The following is a 26,652-nucleotide window of genomic DNA, read 5'->3' as shown; positions in this document are numbered from 1 at the left end:
GCACATATGCTGCTGCAAGGCCATTTCTGCAGTTAAACTGTAGTTTCCTGATATGAAGAAAAAGTGGCAACCATGTGTGGGAGAGAGTGTGAATGCATTTGAGTGTGGTGTTACTCACTGTTTAGTTACAATGCATTTGAAAAAAGTTTCGTTTCAGTGGATAAAAGCAGCTAATAGTATTCATTTCTAGATACATTTTGGACCAAAGCTGGTGGATATGTCTGTGACCTGCAAAGAAGCCTCAGACATTCAATTACGTTTATTACATACTACTTCCTCGCAGGTCCAAAAGCATTCACACTGCATTTAATTTGAATCTGGATTGAAATCATTGCATCATTGCATTAGCCGGCTTATTCATTACACATGAAGAGTCTGGCTCTAGTCTAACAACAGCACCTCAGCCCTTCCCCCTGCCATGTCACTTTCTCAGCGGGCCAATGCCATGGCAACCACAGTCGCGTGGTCTGTTCAGAATATTGGCTGCCTGTGCTGTCGTCTGATTGGCTGAGGCCCGATGGGTTAGTGTGGAAAACAGGAAACCCTAATTTGAGTGGGTGCTTTGTGGAGCGAAGAGGGTGGGCGGGAGGCTGGGCCTATCTTGCTCTCTTACTCTCCCTCTCTTTTTGTTCTCAATCTCTATTACAAGCTAGCATGCAACTCGGAGACAGAGACACACACACACACACAAAAAAAATGTTGCTCACGTGTGATTTAATTACGCCAACGCTGTTTTTCGGTTTGACTCACTTTGGGAAATTAATACCAAACCAGCTTATTGCTATGAGAACCACACACACCTACACTTTATTAGACACTCTTTAAGCCATAATTAGATGTCGTCTTACACTACGCTCTGGATTTTGGTCTTTTCATCAGATGTTCAAAGTTAATTTCAAAAACAGAACTAATAATTTGCTGATGTAATGCAGGTCAACTCAACATGTGTGACAAATTATAATAGCATATGAATCACTGAACTTATCGTTCAACAGTCTTATAGGGGAAAATCTTCCAAAATACAAAAACATTCTGCAAAATATGACTATTAAGACAGATGAAGCCAATGGGAGATGTAAAAAGAACTAGCATTTAATGAAAGCAAGATAAACAGAAAGACGAAGACATCGAAGGGGTCCAGTTATAAACCCTGGATTTTAATGCTTCCAACCACATGTAAATCAAGCAGATTGATTCTTTAAGGTGTTTTACATGAGCGGTTACCAGGTGCTCAACTATTACTGGAACAACCTCATCCCTAACCACACTGGTGCACAGTGCAGGGGAATGCTGGCATGATCAAACGGGTGAATCTGTTGTGAAAACCCATACGTGTGCCATTCTTGTTACTGTTACGTGCACAACCAATAAAACCATTTTGCATTTAATTGAGTAACATGATTGCTGTGGGGCCAGAATCAGACACAAGTGCACTCACCACAAATTACAAAATGTAATAATAATAACAATTCAATATGCTTATATATATATTTAAAATGAGAACTCTCTGAAGATTTTAACATGTTAATGGGTATCACAATGTTAAAGTATTCGGTCTTGGTGGAATAGATCTGCTACATTGCTGCTGAATTGCTGCTGCTGTTGTTTGTTACCGTATTTATAGATTGTTGATGCTACAAGCAAGTACAAGACATACATAAGTTGATATGGTGCTGTGAATATTTAAGACATCTGATGCACAAATAGCATATAAAATAACCCGTAGCAGATATATACGTATATGAACATATATTTGAATATTCTGATCCAGCCCTACTAAAATCATATCCCTGAGGACCCATCATTCTGTGTGATCTAGAGTTTCATGACATAACATGGTATATATATAAATCATTATTTCTTTTCTGGAAAAAAGTATATTGAATCTAAGGAAGAAAACTTATCAAAGTTTCTGATAAAATGTTAAGTAGCAACTGTTTTCACCACTGATAATAATAGGAAATGCTTCTTTAGCAGCAAATCAGCATACTGCAATGATTTCTGATCTCCAAAATTATGATCTTTAAGTGCATTTCAAATTTTATGAGCACATAAAAGCACATGACACTGCTTAATGAAGAGTAACAAGTGGTTAATTTATTTTGGGCTCCAATTTCGGGAAGTAAGTGCCTTGATATGAAATGAATTATAATGTGATGTCAAATACGTACCTGGCAGATAGGTAAAGCGCTGTGACTGGCTCCTTTTCCGTTTGCCATTGCACACATAGAACTGCACCTGCACTGCTGAAGTGACCGTCTTACTGTGATAAGGAGGCACTTCCACCACGATGCTGGACTACACATGGAGACAAGAGACAAAACTTCATTAAACAACACATGATTGATGTCCGAGACAAACCTAAAGTAATCTCACTGAAGAATACAAAGTTCAAATATAGTCAAAACATATTACAACATGTTACAATATTACAATCTATCATGCGTTAAACAAGTTCAACTTTTAGTTCAAGAAAGAAAATAAAGACTGAAAAGGGTTTGTAGACACATTTATGTCTTGTGTATTGTTTGTGATTTGTTGGCAAATACTGTAAACATGTAAAAAGGAAAATATTCACTCACTCCTTGACTCTTCTCTCTTATGATCTTTGCCTCCACCTCCCACTGCGGTCGTCCGTCTGAAGAAAGAAAAGTGTTAGCTGCATGCACGGGAACAACAAATTAGGACAGCTAGCATAAACAATGCCCAGAACTGAACTCTGTGTGCCAATATTTGCCCCTCAGCACCACTACCATCATCATCATCATGTATTCCAGCCCTCCACAGAAGCTTTAGAGCAGTGGTTCCCAACCTTTTTCAACTCGCGGCCCACACAACCAAATACATATGTTTGCGCGGCCCACTTAAAAAAAAATTAACTGACCCCGCTATTGTTGGGTTAATAACTTAGTACTCAGAAGCTAGATTTTAAACTGTATTTATTGAATAAACATGGAAAAAAAAAAAAAAAAAAAAAACTATCGCGATTTTTTTTATCAATTTTGCAATTGTGACACACACCGACATGCTACAGTCATAAATGCATTCAGGATTAATTTTAAACATATTTCCAAAAGAAAACCAATCAGAGCTTTATCAAAAAGTTGTAACATCTCTAGAACAGACATAAGTCAAAATTATCACTATAGTGAAGATGTAAAAAAATTTATAGACTTGTGGCAAAAAAAAAAAAAAAAAACTTTTTTTTCTTTTTTGCCATGCATTCTTCAGAGCTCATTAATTGTAGCGGTGCCTCAGGTGTTTGCAGTGTGTATACAGTATGCGTATGCGGTCAGCAGTGAGAGCGCATAAATATAACACGAAAGCACATTAAAATAATGTACGAGTGCGAATCTCTCTGTTCGCACGCAGATTTCCTTTGCTCTGTCACAAAACCAATCGTGCGTGCTCAGAAACACGCTGCTTTGCGAGGAGAGAGTGTGCACACTTAAAACGTGTCTCCTCTCACTTAAACTGCATCCTGTTCACTTACATATTCACTCTATGCTCATGTGTTAGACATGAATTATTTTCGCACATTTTTATTTCTAGCCTTTTACCGCAGTGAGAACGCTCTGATCCGTCAACATTGGCTCAGAAAAAAGGCGCATCACAGACAGTGTGTGAACCTGGAGTTAGGCATATGCCCAGTCTCTGTTCTCGCGCTAGGCGCAATGCATTCTGATTGGATCAGATAGCATACTACAGGAGGTCAGGGCCACGGAAAACTGTGCTATAAAGCGATTTAGAAATCGCGCACGCTCAAATCGTGATTTTAGGACGTTTTCTTTTAATCGCACAGCCCTAGAATGGACTGCAAATGAACAGAAAATAATTGGCGGCCCACCTGCAATACCACCGCGGCCCACTAGGGGGCCGCGGACCACAGGTTGAAAACCACTGCTTTAGAGATTAAGGTTACAACCAGCCAATCAGCTTTAAGTTTCATCAGGTTCAGACGGGAGCTCTACAGCTGGATGTTTCTACAGGCGTTCCTGCACCGAATCCAGAGTTAAACTTGATAAATTGTGTCTTGCCTTGAGAATAATAGATTGATCAATTGAGTTTGTTTGCAAATGATATAGTGAACAAGGCTCAATTGCTCTCATTGATCATAATGTCAGCTCATTGCAGGGACTGCATACAACAATGACCTGACTGCGAAAAATGAATGACATTCAATTCTCCTAAGAAAGAGCACTAAAAACGCTGGAGCTGTATGAGCAGAGGGACTTCTTAACAGCGGGCTCCTTAAGAGACTTTTTAATGAAAATCAGCTCAGTCTCTCTCTGTTTCCCCTTGCTGACAGGAACATAGAAGTCAGTTGGGCTCCACACAGGTAATGATGTCATTTATAAAGCTGTTAAGGGTTTAAGAGAGATGTGAAGATTTTTTTTATTGTTGAATCATGGCAAGATGCATGGAATAACTTTCTTCATAGCACAATGCCTCCACGTGCTGCCCGTGGAGAGGTGCAGGATCTCTCGGAAACATGCTGTCATCTCAGGTTTTTCCTTTGCCATGAAGCTAATCAACTGCGCAGGCGTCTTACAGACAGACAATGAAAGCCAAAGGACCAGAGCCAACCGGTTAAGACTGATCCTGGAAGGGAAAATCATCACTTCATGGATCATAAATTACATAAACCGCACAAACAGCATGACACAGGTCTGATTTACGCTCTTAAACACATTTCCAGCTTTGAAGTTAGTGCTTGACATGTGTCTAACATGAGTCAAACAGCAGCATAATCCCAAGAATGTCTAAAATGAGTAATTTTGCATGTGTAATGATCTTGAGTGGGTTCATATGCATATATATTACAAAAAAGGGGTAATGTAGCGGGCAGTTATTAAGTAAAAAGACAGCTGCGAGCGGTTTCATAATCCAGTGGTGCATTACACTTCAGAGACTGCTGTTTACACCAGGTTACTGTATAGTGGCTCCACTCCCTTCTGTGTCAAAAGCCATTTTGCTAATATGAGAATGACCTTGGTTGCCTGTAACTTCAGCAGTAGTAGTACAGCAGAAGCACATGTCGACATTGACTGGACACTAAAGAGGGCTCCACATGAGGGCAGGTTCAAACAGAAACCAGACCGACAGCGCCAGTGACAAGCACACACGCTGTCCTAACTCTTCAGCTCAGGAACACTGCTGTTCTGTTATTACTACTATGATAAACAAACTCAAGAAAAATTAACTTCTGGCCAAATCCGACAAAGCTTTTATGTGTCATTATGTGGAATTAAATATCCTGCTGGCAAGCGTAAACTAGCATCAATTGAAACAGATGGTTAATGTAACTCTTCATTTACAATTTCCTGAGTCATTAATTATAAACACAAAACTCATTTTTTTGTCAGCTTTCCTGTGTCTGATTTTTCGTAGTTAACACTTAACTGTACTTAATATTTAATATCTGCCATTTATATTCTCTCACTGTGACCAAGACAAATGAATTAATCTTTTGTAGAGTGAAGGAGGAAAAGGGCTTTAACTCTGCAAAGCCTGACTTATGAAATAACAGTGGAAGTGAAACTTTAAACAAAAGTTACATATAAATATATATAAAAAAACAAAGATGCATGTTTAGACTTATGGTGTATGAAATAGGAGAAAATGGAGCTCATACTTGACATAATAATAATAATAATAATAAAAAATAAAATAAAAAAAAATTATCCAGAAGACCAAAGTCAGCAAAAATATTTGATTTGTTGGCAGTTGCTGATATCTATATGATCAAAAAGTAAATAAAAGTTCTGGTAGCTTGTAAATCATGTAATAAATCAATGCGAGTTATATCAGTAAAAGCAAAGTACAAAAAAAAATTAAAGTTTAGTTTTATCAACAATCCCATGGAGTTTCTTCTTTTAAAAAACATATAATATATTACAACACGAGGATTGAGGGAAGTAAAAATAAACATTCCACAAAAACCTCATCTGTCTGGTTTGATACTTGTATCTTCCTTTTTTTATGCTAAAGTATATTAACATCACTTCAGTCCAATAAGTAATCATCTTGATTTATTACTTAAAATATAAAAGTTACTCTTGTTTTTACAAAGATTTCTGAAGGTTCTGAATATGGGGACAGTGCAACCGTTGCTATCTAGTTCTATGGTTTTCCAGGTGATTAAAAACCCAAACCATTTGTCTACTAAACTATATATCTATCCATTCAGCAAATCAAAAATGAAAAAGTCTCAGGCTACTCATCTAGACACAATCCATCTAAATAATGTAGATACAAAAATCACTCAATTAGATGAGATGTAATCGGTCCAATTTAGACCTAAAATGATCAGTCTGATCCCCTTCCTCTCATACGTCCTGCTTTGTCCCTTACCACTAGAGTGACCTCTCAGATGGACGGCTCTGTGCCAGTCCACAAAATGACTTGCCTTTTGTCTATAGTTTGGAGTGAGTGGTGGATATAACTTGAGGTGTTCCAGCGATCTTACTTGGATTTTAATTTGAAAAAAACTCTGAATGAATTTAGCATGCGTTACTATTGGATCAAGTTTTTGAAATAGAATCTCAAAATATCATAATAATGCATCTAAATGTGGCATGTTGTCATGAACACTTCAAACATAAAGTAATTTCACTTGGCTTGCTGCAAATAGGGCATCAGTTTTTGACATCAGTAACTAACAGTTAATGTGAGGCTGCTAGGTCAGTATAAAATACAAGACCAGTGTCATATTACCGCATGCACCATTAAAAACATATTTGATTTCAATCAAACACATCTGCACAACATGTTCTCACAAATCGCATAGACGCTCTCTGATGAGCTCCTGCTTGAAAAGATATGAACTTTCCTCCAGAGCTGCTCAAGGCCAGACATAGTTTCCACCCTACTTGTTCTAGCATCTCAGGATTTTCCATTTTTATACAATGCAATAAAACATGGGTTATCACCACAGGATGCCTTGAGGGGTTGCCACTTTACAGGGAGCCAATTAGAGGAGAGGTAAGTACCAAATGCTGTTTCTCAGAGTCAGTTTGAAGGGTTAGAACAGCCCTGTGTGTTCATGTGTAAACTCCAATTGAGTGAGTCAGTGTGTCATTGTCTCAAACTAGAAACACACACAGTCACACACATAAGGCAGGCCAAGACTCGTATTCCCAGAATGCCTTTCATTCATTGCCTTCATCTGAGGCTGGTCCTAACTTGTGTTTCATTACTTACAAACGAGAAATGGAAAAAATGAGCAAGACAGAAAAAGAACGAGAAAGAAATAGCGAGAAGAGCTGCTTATCGAAGAAATTAAACGAGAGCACACGAGTGATACGAGAAAGAGTGAATTTCTACCATGCAGGATGTTATGAAAAGTAAGAGTGAATGAGAGAGAGAAAAAATAAATAAAAAAAGAAGTAAAAAGAGATCGTCTGCTGGAGATGACAGACAGTCTCTGAGGGCTCTGTTCATAGTGTAAAAGGTCTACTTCAGCTCACAGTGAGACTCAAAGGATCACAAAAGTCCATGCAAACAGAGCGCTGTTGGGGATCATGACACAGACTAACCCCAAAAAGTCAGTCTAATAAAGCCTCTTGTAAGCAGAGTGCCTGAAAGCTGAGGCTTCAGACTGACAGCCACATGGCAGCCGTGTGTGTCGATCTGGAGAGAAAGAGCAACCTGAAACAAGTGAGCTTCAGTTATCTGCCAGGTAGATGTAACTAGCAACATTCAAAACAGACTACTCTGTGGGTTGCTTTAATCTAGTCAACTATTCTCAGTGAAGCTCGGAATTATGAAAATGGTTTCAGGTTCATCTGGCACCAAAATGCATTTCTTGGGGCTGTTCACATTGTATTTCACTTGTTTTCAAAAACAGCTACACGTTTTCAGAGAACAATTTGTGGGAAAACTACCAGTGTATTTAATGTATTAAAGGTATTTAGTATGACACCTTCTAAAATATGTTGTATGTGTTACAGTTCAGAATAATAATAAATAAAATACACTAGAAAAAAACACATTTTAACTGACTAAAGAGAAGGCATATTCGTATGTTGTTATACAACAACATACAGGTAAGCATTTTAACATACAGCTTTGGTTAAACAAAAAATACTTTACAAAACAAGAAATGCATTATAATGTGCTTTATTTAAGATGACCTATCATAGTGGAAAAATATGTAAAAACTCCATGTTTATACACAAGCTTCAGTGAAATCAATATTTTTTAGGTAAGGAAACACTAAGTTTGTCTTGCACACACAGTAAGCTATTATTTGCTTTGTGTCTTGGCTCCAGCGCGTGATCTGCAGTGCGTCTGCAGCCAGAGAATCCCCGCTGACCTCTGAGTCATCCTTACAACAGATGCTAAGGTCTACAGGTGAGCTCTAGAATAACAGTGACACCCCACAACACAGCCAACCATAAATCTAGCCTCTGTGTGTGCATGGACAGAGAGAGTGAACATATGGCAGGTGAGGGGTGACAGACAAGCTTATAAGCACAGGGAATGAGGGTGTGTATTTGTGTGCACCATGCACTTGCAGGTGTTTATGGAGTGAGCGTAGTATGGATGTAGGTGTGTGAAGAGTGCATTTCTGTGTGTGTATATATCTATGGAGTGAGCACCCGCTTGAGTGCAGTGGTGTTTGTGTGTGTAGGTGTATTCATGCTGAACTGCACTCACACATATGCATGCACACACGCAAACACACACACACACACACACACAGTGTCCCCAGAGGAGAAGGGAAATCGTGGGAGGTCAATATGCTGATAAAGCAAAGATAAATCACTCTGGTTTGACGAGAAACAATCAAATTCCGCTCTCATATGAGAAGTGAGAAATCGAGACTCCCTCACATTTAACCCATCGCTCCAGTTTCCCAAAGCCAGACAGGTTTGAACTAAAAACCGTTTTTAAGAATAAGGCTGGTTTACCTACACTAAGACAGAAATGAGTGCAGGTATAATTGTGATCCTTGAGGGTAAGACAGATGAGGAGGCAGTATTTGCTGACAGTGAATGATGAAGACATTTGTAGTGCATACTCAGCTGTGTTTGCAGAGCTTGCAGCAACTTGCTAAAAGGAATTAGTACTAGCCAAACGCAGGGATCTAATATCACCCTAAAAGGGGTTAATTTTGATATGACCTGTACACCATCCAGCTTAGTGCATAGCTTCTTACTAAATAAATAAACAAATGGATATGAAATATTGATTTGTCTTTAAATTATGTATAAAGTGAGAAAAATATCTGAGAAGAAAAGGCCCAAGACATATGAAACTGGCTATAAAAATGTAAATCATTTGCCTGGAATAACAATTAATTATAACTTGATTCTTACATATAAGCTAATATAATAGAATTTAATACTTATCTTTTGACTTAAATCCTCTTAGAAAAAAAAAAAAATTAATTAAATAAAAATGATGAGCGCTGATACATGGAGAAAAGAAGCTAAAATAGCACTTGAACCCCATTGATTCTTACCTGGACCTTTCTCCAGAAAAATGACCTTTGACTCAGGGAAGATGTTGGACCCAGTGATGGTCATTTCCTCTCCTCCACTCACCGGGCAACTGCTAATACTGGCTTTCTCGACCTGAGGTAACTCCTGTGCTGAGCGCTGCGCTATTTAACCACAAATACAGATACAGGTAAATCACATTAGACAGTTCATTTTATATATATATATATATATATATATATATATCTATCTTTTTTTTTTCTTTCGTCTGTTTGTGTGTATTAAACCTACAGCACTCCACTGGAATTGAAGCAGCCTGCAGTGAGAGCACTTTTCCATTGGGTTGTGGGATGTGAACCCGGAACACCACACGGACCCGAGTGTTTTTCCGTCCAATATCAGTTTCTCCTTTCCTCAGCTCAATGTCAGAGTTCCTCAACTTCAGGATTCCAGCGCAATCAATACTGACAAACACATCAGAACTAAGTATCCATAACAGTTCCATCATCCTCTCTGTCAAGCAAAACTGTTTAAATGATTTTTGTTCACTCTAAGCCACTTCCTTTTACTTAAAGATTTATACTCTTTTCATGGAGTTAATAAAACAATCTACATTGTGATGAGCCGCTGAAAGTATAGGGCAAGGACAATAACATTATCATTCTGTACTAAATAATCAACAAGTAATAATAGGCAGGCTGGGGATATAAAATATTTTTGTCTTCATCATGATTCAACATTTATGTTTGTGTGTGTGAGAGTGAGAGTGAGAATCTAGACTGAAGTTGAAATGAAGAGCTGTTGGCAGGTACCTGGCAGACATATTGTTCTCAGGAAGGAGAGGAATCTCGAGAACCTTCGTGCTGGTGATGATAATTTCCTGGCTTGCCGTAGCGACAGTTTTTCCTGTTATGCGGTGAACCTGGTAGAATGCGTGCGGCCTCAAATAACGGTCATCCGCTGTCCCGATGAACATCTGCAGGTTCACAGGCTTCTCACTGTAGCCAACGAGCTGTTAAAAGTGAAGAGATGAGTCATGCTCATTTTTATTTCCATGAAAATAAAGAAGTTTACTGTTGTAGGGCGAGCAGAGATTTGTTTGATGGTCCTAGACATCCTGACACACAAACTATTATGAAAAATAGAAAACAATGATTTGAAGCATGACAATAAATTTCATGATTGCACTGAAACTATATGGTTTGTATACACACACACACACCTTTATCTGAATTTCTTCTGAAAATGAAGTGATGGTAACAAAATGATGTCATCCCTGCAGCACTCAACTGCCAAACTGAGATATTTCTGACAGGCTACAGTGATCTAGAAGCACTGGCCATCCAACACATCAAACAGCAATATTATCCACTTGCAACACAATTATTTATGCCAATACATTTCCATTCAAAAAACCCTGTATATGTGCAATTACTTCCCAAATCCTCATCCTAGGGCTGCACAATTAAATTAATTTCTAATCAATTATGGATACCACAATTACGTAATCGTTCAAAGTCCACTTATGTTGTGTGCTTCAGATGTGTTTTTTCTTTCTTTCTTTATACATGTTATCCGAAGGGTCTTTCCATTGTTTTAATTTTAGTTTTAGTATAACATACATTTAGTACTTTTTTGTAATTTAAAGAAGAGACCAATCTGATGTATAGTTGACATCTGAAGCTTAATACTACAGAAAAGCACTAAATGTTTTTCAGTTAGAGTGTTTTCTGCTTGTTTATTCTCAAATAAAAACAGGGCATGCAGTTGCATCAAACAATGGTATAAACATAATTTGATATAAATTGTGATAATTGTAATTATTATTGGGAATGACAATTTTAAGGGAATAATCAATAATTATGATTTGTCATAATCGTTCAGCTCTTATACATGCACATCAATATCAGACGTTAGCCCACTTTTTCCAAGACGAATTCAAAATGCACTCGTAATTAAAATCCAGACAGGCACATAAAGACATGTTTTCGAGCCATGAGTAAAGAAAAAAAAAACTGACACTGAATTGAAGGAAAAAATAGGGTAGAAATGTGAGAAAAGAAAAACAAAACCAAGAAAGACATTCTACTTCTGTTTCTAAAATAGTATAAACAGGACTTTCAGCTTTTGAAAATGGAAACAGGGAAGTCAAAGACCCATTAAATCATGAATAATTAGACCTAATTATTCTGTGAAATCTTTTGCAGAACGAAAAGCTTTTAGAGAAATGTTTTCCTTCCCAGTGCTGCACATCAGGCTGTCCGTTGCAAACCTCGGTAAGACACAGGGGGCCAGTGTGGCAATGCAATGCCCCATCCAGTAGTGTGTACACGTCTGACCTGCCAATAAACTTCTCAGATAGGTGAGGAGTTCACAAACAGAGAGGAGCTATTCCGCTGACATGCGTGTGGGAGAGTGTTACCTAGGTCAAGCACACAGGCTCCTAACAATCTCTCTACTGTTGAAATGTTATGCTTGGCTAACACTTGACCCAATAGAGCAAAAGAAAGAGAAACTGGGAATGAGAGGAAAAAGAGAAAGAGAGACAAAGAGAGAGATGACCCAATCACAGGTAACAGAAGGATCAAGCCAACCATAGCAACACAATAATGAGAAAAACATGTTTCACATATAAACTGACAAGTCTTGAGAATAGAGCCAGATAACTGTGGAGAGGAGAAAAAGAAATGGACAGCGGGGAAAAGAGGATCGGGGAACAACGGAAGACTTGGATGGTGGTGGGATTTGGTTCAAGTAGTTCTCCGGACAGCATGCTTTTATTACACTTGGAGAGATGCGTAACTGAGAAAATTATTAAACCAAAAGGGCATGCTTCGTTTCAAAATATTTATTTTACAATAAGATATATGTATGATCAAACTTTTAGCATTTATTGATTGAATTTCTGCATTTGTATAATTAAATATTAACTAAGGTTTTATGAACTAACATGAATTAACAATTAACGGAAGTTTATTTCTTTATTATAATTAAAAAAATTGCCTTAATTTTATAATTCTGTAAAAATGTTTTGTTTATTTTTAGTTTATGATGCATTTAACAATATTAATCAACTGAACCTTACGGTAATGTGTTACCAAGGCTAATGTTTTTCTAAAGTAAATTATATGGCTTTAGAAAACAAATGGCATTTAAAAAAAAAAAAAGCTAAAAGGAGCATTTTTGTTTACTCTTCATAAAAGCTTTGCTTCTTACTTTTCTTTATTGCTTCTCCATCAAGCGTGCTTGTTTCTGTGAATGCTGAGAACTCTGTGAGGTGAACAGTCCTCTGCAAACAGAGATCTTCAGGCAGAAGGGTCAGGACTGAATATAATGTACTCTACATTTTGAGGGCTTTTTCTGGGTCAGGGCATTGAGACAGTGGGGCATTCAGAAGCAGAGGTCATGTTGATGCTTCAAGACGTGAAAAAGGTTCAGAGTTCAACTGAAATGAACCATGACCCTGCCAACACCATGTACATGTAAGATTTATTTCATTGGTGAGAGTCCACTACCCCTGGTAACAGTTGCAAAACCTACTGGACAATTAAATATCATTATGTGTGTGTGTGTGTGTGTGTGTGTGTGTGTGTGTGTGTGTGTGTAAGGAAAATCAAAACAATACTGTGTATGTTTACATATAGGGCTGTGATGGTGGTAGACTTTTACCACCACGATGGTAATGGACGAACTACCGCCAGTGGCACAGTTTTGACATATATATATATATATATATATATATATATATATATATATATTAGTGGTGTCAAGGAGTAGCATGTTAACGCAGGCGATAAATTTTTTCAGTTTAATACTAAATACATTTTTAAACTGAAAAAATCTGTCGCCTGTATTAATGTGCAATTAACACAGGGGCGGGGCTAGGGTTGGCCACCTGCTTATACATTTACATTTATTCATTTAGCTGACGCTTTTATCCAAAGCGACTTACATTTGCTATGTATGTCAGAGGTCACATGCCTCTGGAGCAACTAGTGGTTAAGTGTCTTGCTCAGGGACACATTGGTGTCTCACAGTGGATTCGAACCCGGGTCTTTCACACCAAAGGCATGTGTCAAAGAGTGGACATTCCATAGTATAATGGGGCTACTGATTACACTCTGATGAAAGACTAGGAACATGTATTAAAGTACACAGCGTTCCCTTTAAGGTCACCAGACACAGATTCAATCTAGAATGTTGTAAAACTAAGTATCCAAAACCCCAAAAGGTGATGATACATGAGGCAACTTTCTGCACAATGTTGCAGTCAACTGGCCACCAGTTGAGACTCAGGGCCCAAGGCTGATCTGAAGTATCCAGATAGAATTTTGATGGCCATACTCAATGGAAAATTGCCCAAGCAACATTGCTCAAAAAAGTTGGCCTGTGCATCATCACCTTAACGAAAAGTATGATGCACTACAGTGCAAAATCACTTTACAAGATGATACATCAGGCCATGAACATTTATGACTTTTGGAAATTCCATGAACATGCTGCAGCCTCAGCAAAGTTTCAGAGCGCTGCCACAGCTTCAGTTTCAAGACATTTAGAGCAGCAACAATGCGCCACATCCTCAAGGAGTTTCTGAAGGCCTGTGGCTCAGCCTGTTGCTGACTTCAGCACTACCCCAGCACTCTTTCTCTCTCGTTCTGTAACTGCCATTCAGAAGATTTTGCTAACCACCGCTATTCCAACCGTCAATGGAAAGAATCACAGCTGATCTCATTTTCTATTTGCATGTAGTCATAGATGGAAATCCCGAGGGGGGGAGGTCGGTGGGGACAGGACCCCCCCCCCCCATCTAAAAATATGATTAAAAAACATGCTCTGTATTGTAAAAAAACATTGTTTTATAATTTAAATAATTGTGAATTGTGTAAGTAGTAAAACAACACAAATGGGGCAAAAATGCATTTTAAGTTTAAAAACATTTTGAGTCTCCCCTCCCTTTCCTCACATGCCTGCTTTCCTCTTTTACATCACCCACACACACATGAGCTGAGGAAAATTGTGGTCTTTGCAACACTGTGACATGGACACGAGCACTGTCTATTTGGCAGACACATTTTAGCTGTATTATTTGTGTCCCCTTCAAAAATTGCCCTTGAGAAATGTTGTGTTTATTGCCCCCCTCCAACTTTTTCAAAAAAGTAAGCCACTGTAGGGAAATAACGAGAAGAATAACAAAGTGCAGTAAACAGTGAAACTGTTTGCACTACAAACCCTTGTGTTCATAATTAAAATAATACTTTAAAACAATGGTAAGACATAGGGCTGTCAAAATAGCTGAAAAACTACATTAGAATTTTATACTTAAATATTATCAAAATTCGAATTCTATTTGAATTTAAAATGCATATTTTCAGTCAGGGTGAAGAAAAGCTTTTGGCTTCTCTCCTGAGGCCACAAGAGGCTGCATCGAGCCTTATATATAATATATATATATAAATATAAAGATAAACCTATTATAATTAAGTTGCTTAAACAACTATAAACAAAACCGTGTCATGTATGCATGCATAGTTAAATACAAAGGGTGGAAAGCCAGTCACACAGAATACATTAAAAATTTTTAAAACGAGATGAAGTGGGAAGGGAACAAAAACCCACCAAGTCTCGAGATATGTTTTTAAAAAGTTAAACTTAAATTAATTTTACATGGCTTTCTAAACATGCGGCTCTCTTGTGCAAGACATGAGTCCAACTGTGTCCCTCTAGAAAATGTGCGAAATATATGCGTCAAGCTCATCCGCCTTTGAAAGTTGTGAAGATGCGGCTGCGCACGAGACAAGACGGAACGGAACACGGAAGTATACCCGGGACTTATAAGGCAGCCTCCTTAATGCACACCTAAAATTTGAATGCAACATTTTTGCACTCGAATGTGGATTTTTATTTATGTTTTCAATTTATATAAAAAAGTTAAAAATGTATATACATTTTAATCAGTGCCACATATTCCTTCAGAAATCATTCTCATATTGCTGCTAAAGAAACAAAAACAATTGTGCTGCTTAACGTGTTCTTGAAAACCATTTCATGGTTCACGACTCTTTAATGAACAGAAAGAAAAGCATTTATTTAACTTCCAAAATTACTGAGACCAAACTTTTGAAAGCCAGTTTACATGTGTTAAAACGGTTTTCCCCATGCCTCTTTAAAAAATGGCATTTACTCATAAAAGTGACAAGTGACTGTGATTCATTCTTCAAAGAAAGGGACATCATTTGTGTTTTGTATGACAATTTGTGAAGTGACTACATCCCTGCTCTCTTGCTGCTTATTTTCTTATTTTAATCCCAAAGAAAAGCTAAGCGAGGTGTTCACGTGCTGCGAGGAAAAAAACTGGGGACAACAGAAAACAAACAAGCTTAAAAAAAAACAAGACTCTTGAATGAGAAGCGGTGGTGATGTGGCATGTCTCCAAACACAAGCAGCTACAGGAAACCTCTCATTCATCCTCTCATCACATCTGCAGGCCTGAAGAAATCTACAGTGTTTATTTGTGTGAAATTATACAAGACGACTATCCCTGCACTCCTTTAACCTCCCTTCCCTGACACTGGTTATATTAAACTGCTGACATTAAGGACAGTCACATAGCTGGAATAAAGCTAGCAGGGGCAAAAATAGCCTCCCTGGGTTACTTTTCATTTTGAGGAGTAAAGATGCTTCATTCTGACTGTTTCTCAATGTAGTGCAGCTGAAAGAAATAGCATCAGTTGGTTTAAAAACAGCAAGAAGACAGCCTAGTGTACAAAAAAAGCACGTGTAGCATATGTTTTAGTGTGAAGTGGCATGTTTTGCGCTGTTGTACTTGAGGCTGCATGTTTCATCATGCTTTAACTCCTTTTACACACCCTCTAAACCTTGCATTTCCCATCAAGTTTCACACCCCTTCCCCTATACTCTCTTCAGTCACTTTCTCCACTCCTCCTTCTTTCTCCATCTCTTTATCTCTCTCTCCTTCCAACTAGCCGCTGACAAGTTGTTTCCCTGTGTTGGCCTGTGGTTGCTATGGTGCGGGCCAGCCGGTGCGTGTGTGTGCATGCATGCATGCGAGTGTGTGTGTGTGTCTAAACCCAAGCCTGAGGGGGTGGGGAGGAGACTCAAGGTCAAACAAAAACAACACACACACACACACACACACAGTGACCTCTGCCTCGGAAACGTGGACTTGTGCTGACATGCTCTCTGTGCTTACTGGACACAGTGAGAGGTCTGTTCACCGATGCAGTGTTTACACAACATATGCCTCTGTGTGTGTGTGTGTGTGTGAGGGAGTGAGTGAGTGAGAGTGAGAGTGAGTGAGAGAGAGAGAAAGAGAAGGGGCATAAATAGAGGTTTAAACGGAGAGAGCACTCAGACCCAGAAGGTTGGACAGCCAGTTGTTTAAATAAGGTCAATACACATAATCTCTCTCTCTCTCTCTCTCTCTCTCTCTCACACACACACACACACACACACACACACACGGCATGTGTGAAAGGACTGCTATGACTCTTATACATCAAGATATAAACAAACATATCCAGTGAATATAGCATTTACCGTGATGTGTACCTCTCTCACCCCTTCCGTTCTCACTGTGCTGTGTCCTACTCTTCACTCTTCTGTCCACATCAGATACAGCCTCAGGCTACAGAACAACAAAAGCTGTACACACACAGCCGCACACTCATGAGGGTATACAGACAACAGGGTTGCTCCCCAGACAAGCCCACTGAGAGCAAAACTTTAGCACAGTACACAAGAATCTCTAATCAGCACTGAAAATCGCCCACTGTTGAGGTCTGAGGGCCACCAAGGTCAGCCATCTTGTTTTTTTGCAAGGATGCTATTGTTATCTGATCCTAAGCCATGTTGTACAAAACAATAAAGCTAATATGTTTGTGAAAGGATTAACTGAACGAATAAACCAGATTAAAATCTACAGATTTACCAAAGATAATGATTTAGACTCATTTCTCAGTTTGCAAAAACTTACTTAAAACATTTATAATGGAAGATGGCTAGAAATAATGTTTATATTTTTAATTAAATGAAATGATTTCCTGTAATTTGAATGGTAGAGCATGGAATGCATGAACTGATCAAATGTATATCTTTAAGTCAATGTTACTCACTTAAATGCAAAACTAACAAATGCATAATTGTATAAATGTAAAGTTTGTTTAACACACACACGCGCACACACACACACACACACACACACACACACACACACACACACACACACACACACACACACACACATATATATATATATGTAAATATGTATATATATGTAAATATATATGTAAATTTCAAACTTCAACCCCTGATCATCCCTACAGACTTGTAAGAACAAGGTTAGAGCCTCTTCAGCCTATCAGGCAAGCAGTGGGTCATTTTCTACAATAGGCATGTACAGAATGCTAGTCCCAAGTCAAAATCATAATTTAGAAAAGTGCTTAACAAAAATATAGGCTTTGCATTTCTGCTTTTGACCTCTCCAGGACAGCTGCCATTAGACTTTTCTTCTCCGAGATCATTGACAGCCTACAATAGATGCTGTCAGTAGAGTTTACCCAGAAATTCACTTTAACACTTTTTCTTTTAAAAACACAGGGTAATTTATTTTTTATAAAGCTGGTTTCCACCATGTGTGTTGATTCCACTGAGCCTTTTTATCTAGATAAAAGCCCTGGGTGAAAGGTACAAGTGACTTTCTCTTAGAATAAAACACATGAACAGATCCTACGGCAAATGTAAACTCTGCTGCCCTTTGTGTGTGTCTTTGTGTTTAACCAGTTCAATTGCCATTTCTAACACACACACACACACACACACACACAGGAAAGTCTAAGCCAGATGGGTTCAGAACGTCTATGTCTCCTAGCAACAGGTGTGCTGATTTTGGTTAAGAATGAACCCAAAGAGAGCGAGGCGCGGTTTGTAGAGCATTACACAGCATTCCTCGTTGATCTCTGAACTGTGAATTAGCCCAGCCCAAACACTAGCAGTAAACACTGTCACTTTGTTTTGCTGGTGTTTGTCCGGCTGCTGTACGCTGCAATCCGCAGCCTTCTGTTATGGCAGCTTGACTTATACACCACTGATAGATACACTTACACACATTTCTTGATTTCACCACCAATCGCATCTCTGATTTCTCTCACAATAACTGGAGTGGTAAAGTGCTGCAGGACGTGCATGTGTGCTTCTGGTTTTAACATTAGACCATCCATGCCCCTGTAATACAAATGTCACAACCTTCTAGTAACCTCATGACCTGTGTGTAAGGTCAACCATTCACATAGCTGGCCCATTCCTTACTCTACACATTAATCATTACACATTGCGTCTCCCAGAAAAAGGCACAAAGGACAGGTGATAGGACAGATTCTTCTGCTTCAGGATGAAACATAATACTGAAAGCAGCTACAGAAAACAGAGGAGCTGTAGGTGAAGTATCCAGTCAGATCATCCACAAACAAACTCACACAAATTCACATTCATTCAGTGTTATTTTAGTATTACTTATTTACTAATCAAGCATTTATTTTCATATATTTTCAGTTTTCAGAGTCATTTTGTATTTTTGATTGTCCTTTTCTTTTTTAAATATCTATTTAGCTTTGTATTTCTGTTTTAGTTTGAGTAATTTTAGAAAAACTTAAAAGTAAACTTATTTTATTTCAGTTAGTTCATAAGGTGAAATTTCTTTTTTCTCTTAAGTTTTTCACCGAACTATTTGATATTTGACTTTATTTCCACTTGATTTCATAATGATTTTTTTTTAAAATAAATAAATATAAATAAATATAAATATATATATATATTAGGGGTGTAACGGTTCACAAAATTCACGGTTCGGTTCGATACGATACACTGATGTCACGGTTCGGTTCGGTTCGATACGTTTTAGATACAGCAAAATGTAAAAACATCTCAACTTTTCAGAATGCCGCAAGCGCACCGCGGGTCATGTGACAAGAACTAACCAATCAGCTTCATCCTTTCCCGTAACAACGTTGAGAGCTCAGCCAAGATGAAGGAACAGCTGATCATAGTTGTATATGGATTGCAATTTTGAAATAAATTCAGTAGCAGAGCTACTGCAAGCGATTTTTAGAGCTGCAAATCCATTTATCCTTCGCTGAAATTTCCGCGTCTCATGGAGAGAGCACGTCATTGTTGCTTAGCAAAGACAGACGCCTCAGGAGAAAGACGCGCTTAGCGTTTTCCATGCATTTTTAGGCACGATATGTGAACGGCCCCTAAGGCGCTCGCTCACTCAGCACGCGCTGAAGGCTCGTTGCAAAATGTCTAATGCATTTAACAGACCAGAAATATAAGATCCTAAAATAACCAACAGGTCTGGTGTTTGGGTTGGATTCCCTGTAAGCTATAGTGTCTAAATGCTGCAGGGATAGTTTGCTGCGTGCATGTTTCTCCTTTTTTTCGTCTTTTCCCAGATAGTACTGACGCATATATCCCAGATATTCCCGCTGGTTTTTTTTTTTTTTTTTTTTGTAATCCCGCTGGTGTACCCTGTCATGTTGCAGATGCGACATACCGTTGTTTTTTTATCCACCACTCTCTTGCCATCACCATTATAGCTTAAAGGGAATCCAAAGTGCACCCAAACACCAGACCTGTTGGTTATTGGAGGATCTTCTCATTTCTAGTCTGTTAAACGCATTGGCTATTTTGCAACGAGCCTTCAGCGCGTACTGAGTGAGCGAGCGCCTGCTGAGTAGCCTAACATAAACATATAAGATGGTGTTTTTTTCTTCTTCGGGAGTGTCAGGGGCGTTGCCTGTTACGTTGTTTGGGTTATTGGGCTACCTTGTTGAACGCATATCATTATATTTCTTTCTCTCTCTTTTTTTTTTTTTTTCAAATATAATTAATTACTCCAACGAACCGTTCGGTATACATAATGCGTACCGCGTACCGAACCGAAAGCGTCGTACCGAACGGTTCAATACGAATACGCGTATCGTTACACCCCTAATATATATATATATATATATATATATATATATATATATATTAGGGGTGTAACGATACGCGTATTCGTATTGAACCGTTCGGTACGACGCTTTCGGTTCGGTACGCGGTAGGCATTATGTATACCGAACGGTTCGTTGGAGTAATTAATTATATTTGAAAAAAAAAAAAAAAGAGAGAGGAAGAAATATAATGATATGCGTTCAACAAGGTAGCCCAATAACCCAAACAACGTAACAGGCAACGCCCCTGACACTCCCGAAGAAGAAAAAAACACCATCTTATATGTTTATGTTAGGCTACTCAGCAGGCGCTCGCTCACTCAGTACACGCTGAAGGCTCGTTGCAAAATAGCCAATGCGTTTAACAGACTAGAAATGAGAAGATCCTCCAATAACCAACAGGTCTGGTGTTTGGGTGCACTTTGGATTCCCTTTAAGCTATAATGGTGATGGCAAGAGAGTGGTGGATAAATAAACAACGGTATGTCGCATCTGCAACATGACAGGGTACACCAGCGGGATTACAAAAAAAAAAAAAAAAAAAACCAGCGGGAATATTTGGGATATATGCGTCAGTACTATCTGGGAAAAGACGAAAAAAAGGAGAAACATGCACGCAGCAAACTATCCCTGCAGCATTTAGACACTATAGCTTACAGGGAATCCAACCCAAACACCAGACCTGTTGGTTATTTTAGGATCTTATATTTCTGGTCTGTTAAATGCATTAGACATTTTGCAACGAGCCTTCAGCGCGTGCTGAGTGAGCGAGCGCCTTAGGGGCCGTTCACATATCGTGCCTAAAAACGCATGGAAAACGCTAAGCGCGTCTTTCTCCTGAGGCGTCTGTCTTTGCTAAGCAACAATGACGTGCTCTCTCCATGAGACGCGGAAATTTCAGCGAAGGATAAATGGATTTGCAGCTCTAAAAATCGCTTGCAGTAGCTCTGCTACTGAATTTATTTCAAAATTGCAATCCATATACAACTATGATCAGCTGATCCTTCATCTTGGCTGAGCTCTCAACGTTGTTACGGGAAAGGATGAAGCTGATTGGTTGGTTCTTGTCACATGACCCGCGGTGCGCTTGCGGCATTCTGAAAAGTTGAGATGTTTTTACATTTTGCTGTATCTAAAACGTATCGAACCGAACCGAACCGAACCGTGACATCAGTGTATCGTATCGAACCGAACCGTGAATTTTGTGAACCGTTACACCCCTAATATATATATATATATATATATATATATATATATATATATATATATATGGGCCGGGACTTTAACGCGTTAATTGAGATTAATTAATTACACAAAAAATAACGCTTTAATTAAGATTAATTGGTTACAGAAAAAAATTTCCTGCATTTTTAATAACAAATTTTTGCACCGCGAAACGTTTCTCACTGGATGAGTTTCGGCTGACCGATTATACTGAAGCACCAACTAGCGTTCGCATATCACCGCAGCACATGATCAAACCTCAAGTATCACCTCAACGCAAAACATATAGCAGCTAGCGTGGACTTTACACTTTATGTTGAACTATGTATTATTTTGTTGGTGCAACAGTTTATGTTAAACTCTTTATTGTTTTGGCCAAGGTTATTGAGAGTTGGACTTAGTATGTTATGGCCTCTGAAGCAACAGAGAGATGTTTTCTAATAGTCAAGGGTTTCCAATGTTCTGAATGTAATTGACAGTATTGTGTATTACTTAAAAAACACTTTACAGAAGGTTCCAGCACCTATAAGCTTCCTGAATTTCTGAAATGTAGTATTTCTAAATTGTTTCTAAATATGCTATTGCTACACTTAATGGCAAAAATTGCACTGGTCTGCTAGACATGGTTGAACAAAAATAAACTATTTTGTTGCTTAAGCTTATGTATTCAGTCATTATTCAATGGTATACTATAAATCCATGTGAAAAAAAATTACTTCTCACTGTTCTCAGGTCAAATATTTATATGCGATTAAAATGCGATTAATTTCGATTAATTAATTACAAAGCCTCAAATTAATTAGATTAATTTTTTTAATCGAGTCAAAAATAGCACGTTAACAACGTTATTTAGTTGTTTGTTGTTAATTATTTCAAATTTTTTAACGCATTTCACGCATGCGCAGTGTGACAAATTATCCAGGTCAGGAAAGTCTCGTCTATCTCTGAATTCTCAAGATAGCTTAGGTTTTACCCCAGTTACTCTTAAATACATTCATGGCAAGCTCGATAAACAGAGACGACTTTGGTAGTTGAGCTTCTTCCTGTTATAGCGTCCTGTGTTTCACACTGCGCATGCGCAGAACGCCTACATGCAATGCAGCGAAAATTACAGCTGTTTGGAAAAGCATACGCAATTTACTTGGTTTTACTAGCACTTGAAGACTTCATAACGTAAAAATATCGATCCTAAAGTATTGTGGCAGAGCAAATGAACACCTCCCAAAAACAAGAGTGCCCAGAGTGCTGCTTATGTGATGGTGGCGCATGTTTGTGTTTCTGAGTTCATTCTTTCCAGTTTCTCTATGCATAATTTCATAGATATGTGGCTATATTTAACCACTGGTTCACCTAAAACTCTTATACTATCTGTAGTTAAATGGCATGGTTTGATATAGTGCTCAGCTAAATTTGATCTAAGTAAATGTTAAACTTTTGAAATTCAGAAAAAAAGAACCACATATTGATGAATCAATACATGAAAATTATCTATCTGTGTCCTGTTATTTATCTTTTGGTATGCATTTTAGAAAAAAAAATGGTTAGGATTCAGGTATAATTGCAAATAGTGATTAATCCTGATTAATCCACTGAAAATTCTGATTAATTTGATAAAAAAATGTAATCATTTGACAGCCCTAATATATATATATATATATAATTTTTGTAAACAATAACAACACTCACTCAAACAAATTATCTTTTAGGTTATAACATACATCCTGTCTGTTGGCCAACTAGGGCTGGGCAATAAATAAATATATAAATATTAATATATAAATATATATGTATCTCAGTTTTTCCAGAATGACCGATGTTTAACTGGTCAACTTGAAAATGCTAAAAAAAAATCATCCACCCCCATGGCCAACCTATTTATTACATTTTTTTTATCCAGTTGTTTCGATTACATTTGATGTTTATATGGTTTCTGAGTTAAAGGCATATGCAATAGCATTGATAACTACAGTAACCGAATAAAAAGCATATTTATCATATTCAAGCATATCTTATTAGGCACTAGTGGCTGTTTGTTCACCTGCTATTAATAGTTACTTTCTTTTTGGTCCAGTAGTCAACAATTGTAAACTCAGCAAGTGTACTGAAGGTCAGAGGAATGGGGGTATACCTTTATAGGCAGAGATAATCATTTTAAGTAAATTTCAATTAAATTTGATTCACAAACTATATTTCATCTCTTATTTTATAATATTTGTTTATATTTAAATCACTACTTTCTTATCCCCTTTTTTTTTTTTTTTTTTTGGTATTACCATCTTTTGCCTTTTCTGCCAAATGCCCCGGTGTATACATAAAACCCCCCACACAGCGCCTGTGCTAGTTTACACCTGTCATACAGGTGTATGGGTCTGTCCTCCTGGCTAATTGGCACTGTACGTGCTGCTGAAGGCAATATGGCTCAGTGAGTCTGTTCACTGTCTCTAAGATCCAGTCTGTCCCAGGACAGATGGAGTCTGCGGTGTCACCTGCTGACGTCACTACAACAGATACTCCACCATAGCAGCCTAAGACTCCAGCAGCGCATGCCCCAGAAAGCATCACGGGAAACATTATTAGAAACAGCTGCTCGCTGAAAGGTCTGAAGGTATGGGAGACTTTTAATGTGCAGATTTTCCCAAATGGAACCAGAGGGTTTGAAAACTACAATAAACAATAGAATACTGAAAAATACAAGTAAAATAAGCGTAATCATAACAGGAATAGAACATAATTTAATTCTCACTGATGGTATGGTATAGTGAAATGGATTAAACCCATAATTCATAAATGGGTTAAAGAAGTCATACAATGCCACAACACTATTTAATAATCACACACATAAGCAGATGCACAGAGTGGTCAGCTGATCTTCCTGCTGCTCCTCAGATCATGTTTTATCCATAGTTTTCTCAGAGAGTTTGTAAATACATATCTGTATAGATGCCAGCAGCTTATTGTTAAACTTCTGCCAGCAGCTTATTGTTAAACTTCTGTTGTAAAGTATTTTTTATTCAGTAAAAGTACCCATAAATGAACATAATATCAATAATAACATGTTAGGACTTTTATCTGTATATACAAGATAATTTTCCCTATCCATTTAACTCTCTTCTTGTAAAAATATGACCAAAACTTGGGGGAAAAAAATGTTTCGCCAGGTTTTTCTAGCACAGTAATTCCCTGTGGGTGGACCGGTGTGTGGACTTCATTAATGTGAGGTAATTATGCATCCTCAGTCGCAGTGTGAGGGGAAGCGGGGCTACGATGTTAAAGAGTTAGTCATTAATACTCTGAAATAGTAAGAAAGGCACGATCACTCGCACAACACGGATTCTCATGTGTACAGGTGGTTGATGTTTAAGCATGAAAGGCTGGGAGATAAATTGACATAAAAATAGGAAAGCGTTTTGGCAGAGGACAGTTTAATTGTTTGTATTTTAACTCGCTTTTGTTACATATTTCCATGCCCAATTATAAAAGCACATTTCTTCTCTAAAAATGCAGAAGGAACATATCTTTTTCTGAAGAAAAGATCTGCATACTAATTGCCAGTCATTAGTCTAGTGAAATCGGGCCTCTGATGAAGTAGATCAATTAGGAAATGCTGTTCATATGTTGAAACACCTGTCTCTTGAACATTTTCAAATAATTTTGACAAACCAACTATAATTAAACATTTTTACAGACAAAAATAACTGCCATATTATCCCAGATTATTTTGAACATTCACTACCTCAAATTAATTTTAATAAAAAACTAAACAATTATCAATAAATTATTATTTCATATGGTTTATAATCAGGGGCGCACAATTTTTTTCGGCCTGGTTCTCATAAGAGAACCTGGAGATTTGGTTTGGTCCTCACACTGCATATAGTGTGACCCATTAAATATATTTATACAAAATTAATTAATAATAGTTATAATATTATTGCACTTTATTTAGTTTTTTTTAATAAAATGATAAAATAAATAATAATGTGTGATAATGCGATTTAAAATTAATTTAGTAAACTTAAAAATAAAATGCTAATATTTACCACTACTTTCTTTGTTTGCCTCTTTAAGGAGAATCGCTTTATGTATTCCCTAATTGTAAGTCGCTGTAAATAAAAGCATTAAAAAAAAAAGTAAATAAAAGCATTTTCATTATTAAAACTTAAAATCATCAGGCTTTTGTTTTGGCAGGTTGCCCGGAAGTAAGTATACGAGCTTCCAGATTTATCGCTGCTGCTGATTAAAGAACTTAAGTGAATGAGATTCACAGTTTTGCATTGTATTTTGAAAACGGCATGGCATAGCCTAGATTTATGCTTTCAGATTGAATAGGAATCTTATATAGTCCAGTCTGTCGATCTAAAAACGGTAACTGTGCATTAACAGCCGTTAACCATGTTGGTACATAAAACTTATTTTTACGGTGCAACAGACCACTTATGTGCACCTCTGTTCATAATGCAACCAGCAAGCGTCCAGCACATAGGGAAGGATTTTATTTCATGTCAAAAAAAAAAAAAACAACATACATCACACATTATGATCTTCACTACAATAATACCATTTTATGGAAAAACTGGATGTGGCAAAACTTCATCAGATGTCCTTCCTGACATCTTTGACTTCTTCGCCACAGATGTGTCCGAGTAATTATTTATACAAACTTCATTTGTAAACAATAACATATCTATGATCATCATAAGACTTTAGATGTTTAGACCTTGAGTGTAATGTTTGAGCACTTATTGAATTTTAAGTATACTCAATTAATGCATCAATAATATCATTATGAAACAAGACAAAGTACTACTTCGAAAGTACTTCAAGGATTTATAATTGTGCAATTTATTATTCATAACTATCTGCATTATAAAACCTTGGTCACAAATAAACCTATGCCATACCAACCACCTATGCACACAAACTCAGAACAAACTATGCCAGAGAGATATACTGTACTACCTAAATATTTTGTCATT

The 26,652-nt window shown here is 37.6% G+C and overlaps 1 protein-coding gene across 3 annotated transcripts in view; it reads right to left on the bottom strand.

Annotated features, from left to right (window-relative positions):
* Positions 1 to 26,652, bottom strand: part of LOC113051488 (nuclear factor of activated T-cells, cytoplasmic 3-like) — a 70,901-nt gene that overhangs the window by 14,845 nt on the left and 29,404 nt on the right. For all 3 annotated transcript variants that reach the window (XM_026215263.1, XM_026215264.1, XM_026215265.1), the window contains 5 exons: positions 10,259 to 10,458; positions 9,738 to 9,910; positions 9,470 to 9,610; positions 2,583 to 2,638; positions 2,172 to 2,298 (listed from right to left, as the gene is read on the bottom strand). In XM_026215263.1, the coding sequence (XP_026071048.1) occupies positions 2,172 to 2,298; positions 2,583 to 2,638; positions 9,470 to 9,610; positions 9,738 to 9,910; positions 10,259 to 10,458 (697 nt within the window). The remainder of the gene's footprint in view (positions 1 to 2,171; positions 2,299 to 2,582; positions 2,639 to 9,469; positions 9,611 to 9,737; positions 9,911 to 10,258; positions 10,459 to 26,652) is intronic.

The sequence above is a fragment of the Carassius auratus genome, chromosome 32 (genome assembly GCF_003368295.1).
Source record: "Carassius auratus strain Wakin chromosome 32, ASM336829v1, whole genome shotgun sequence".
Classification (NCBI taxonomy): domain Eukaryota; kingdom Metazoa; phylum Chordata; class Actinopteri; order Cypriniformes; family Cyprinidae; genus Carassius; species Carassius auratus.
This window is presented reverse-complemented; position numbering and strand designations above follow the sequence as displayed.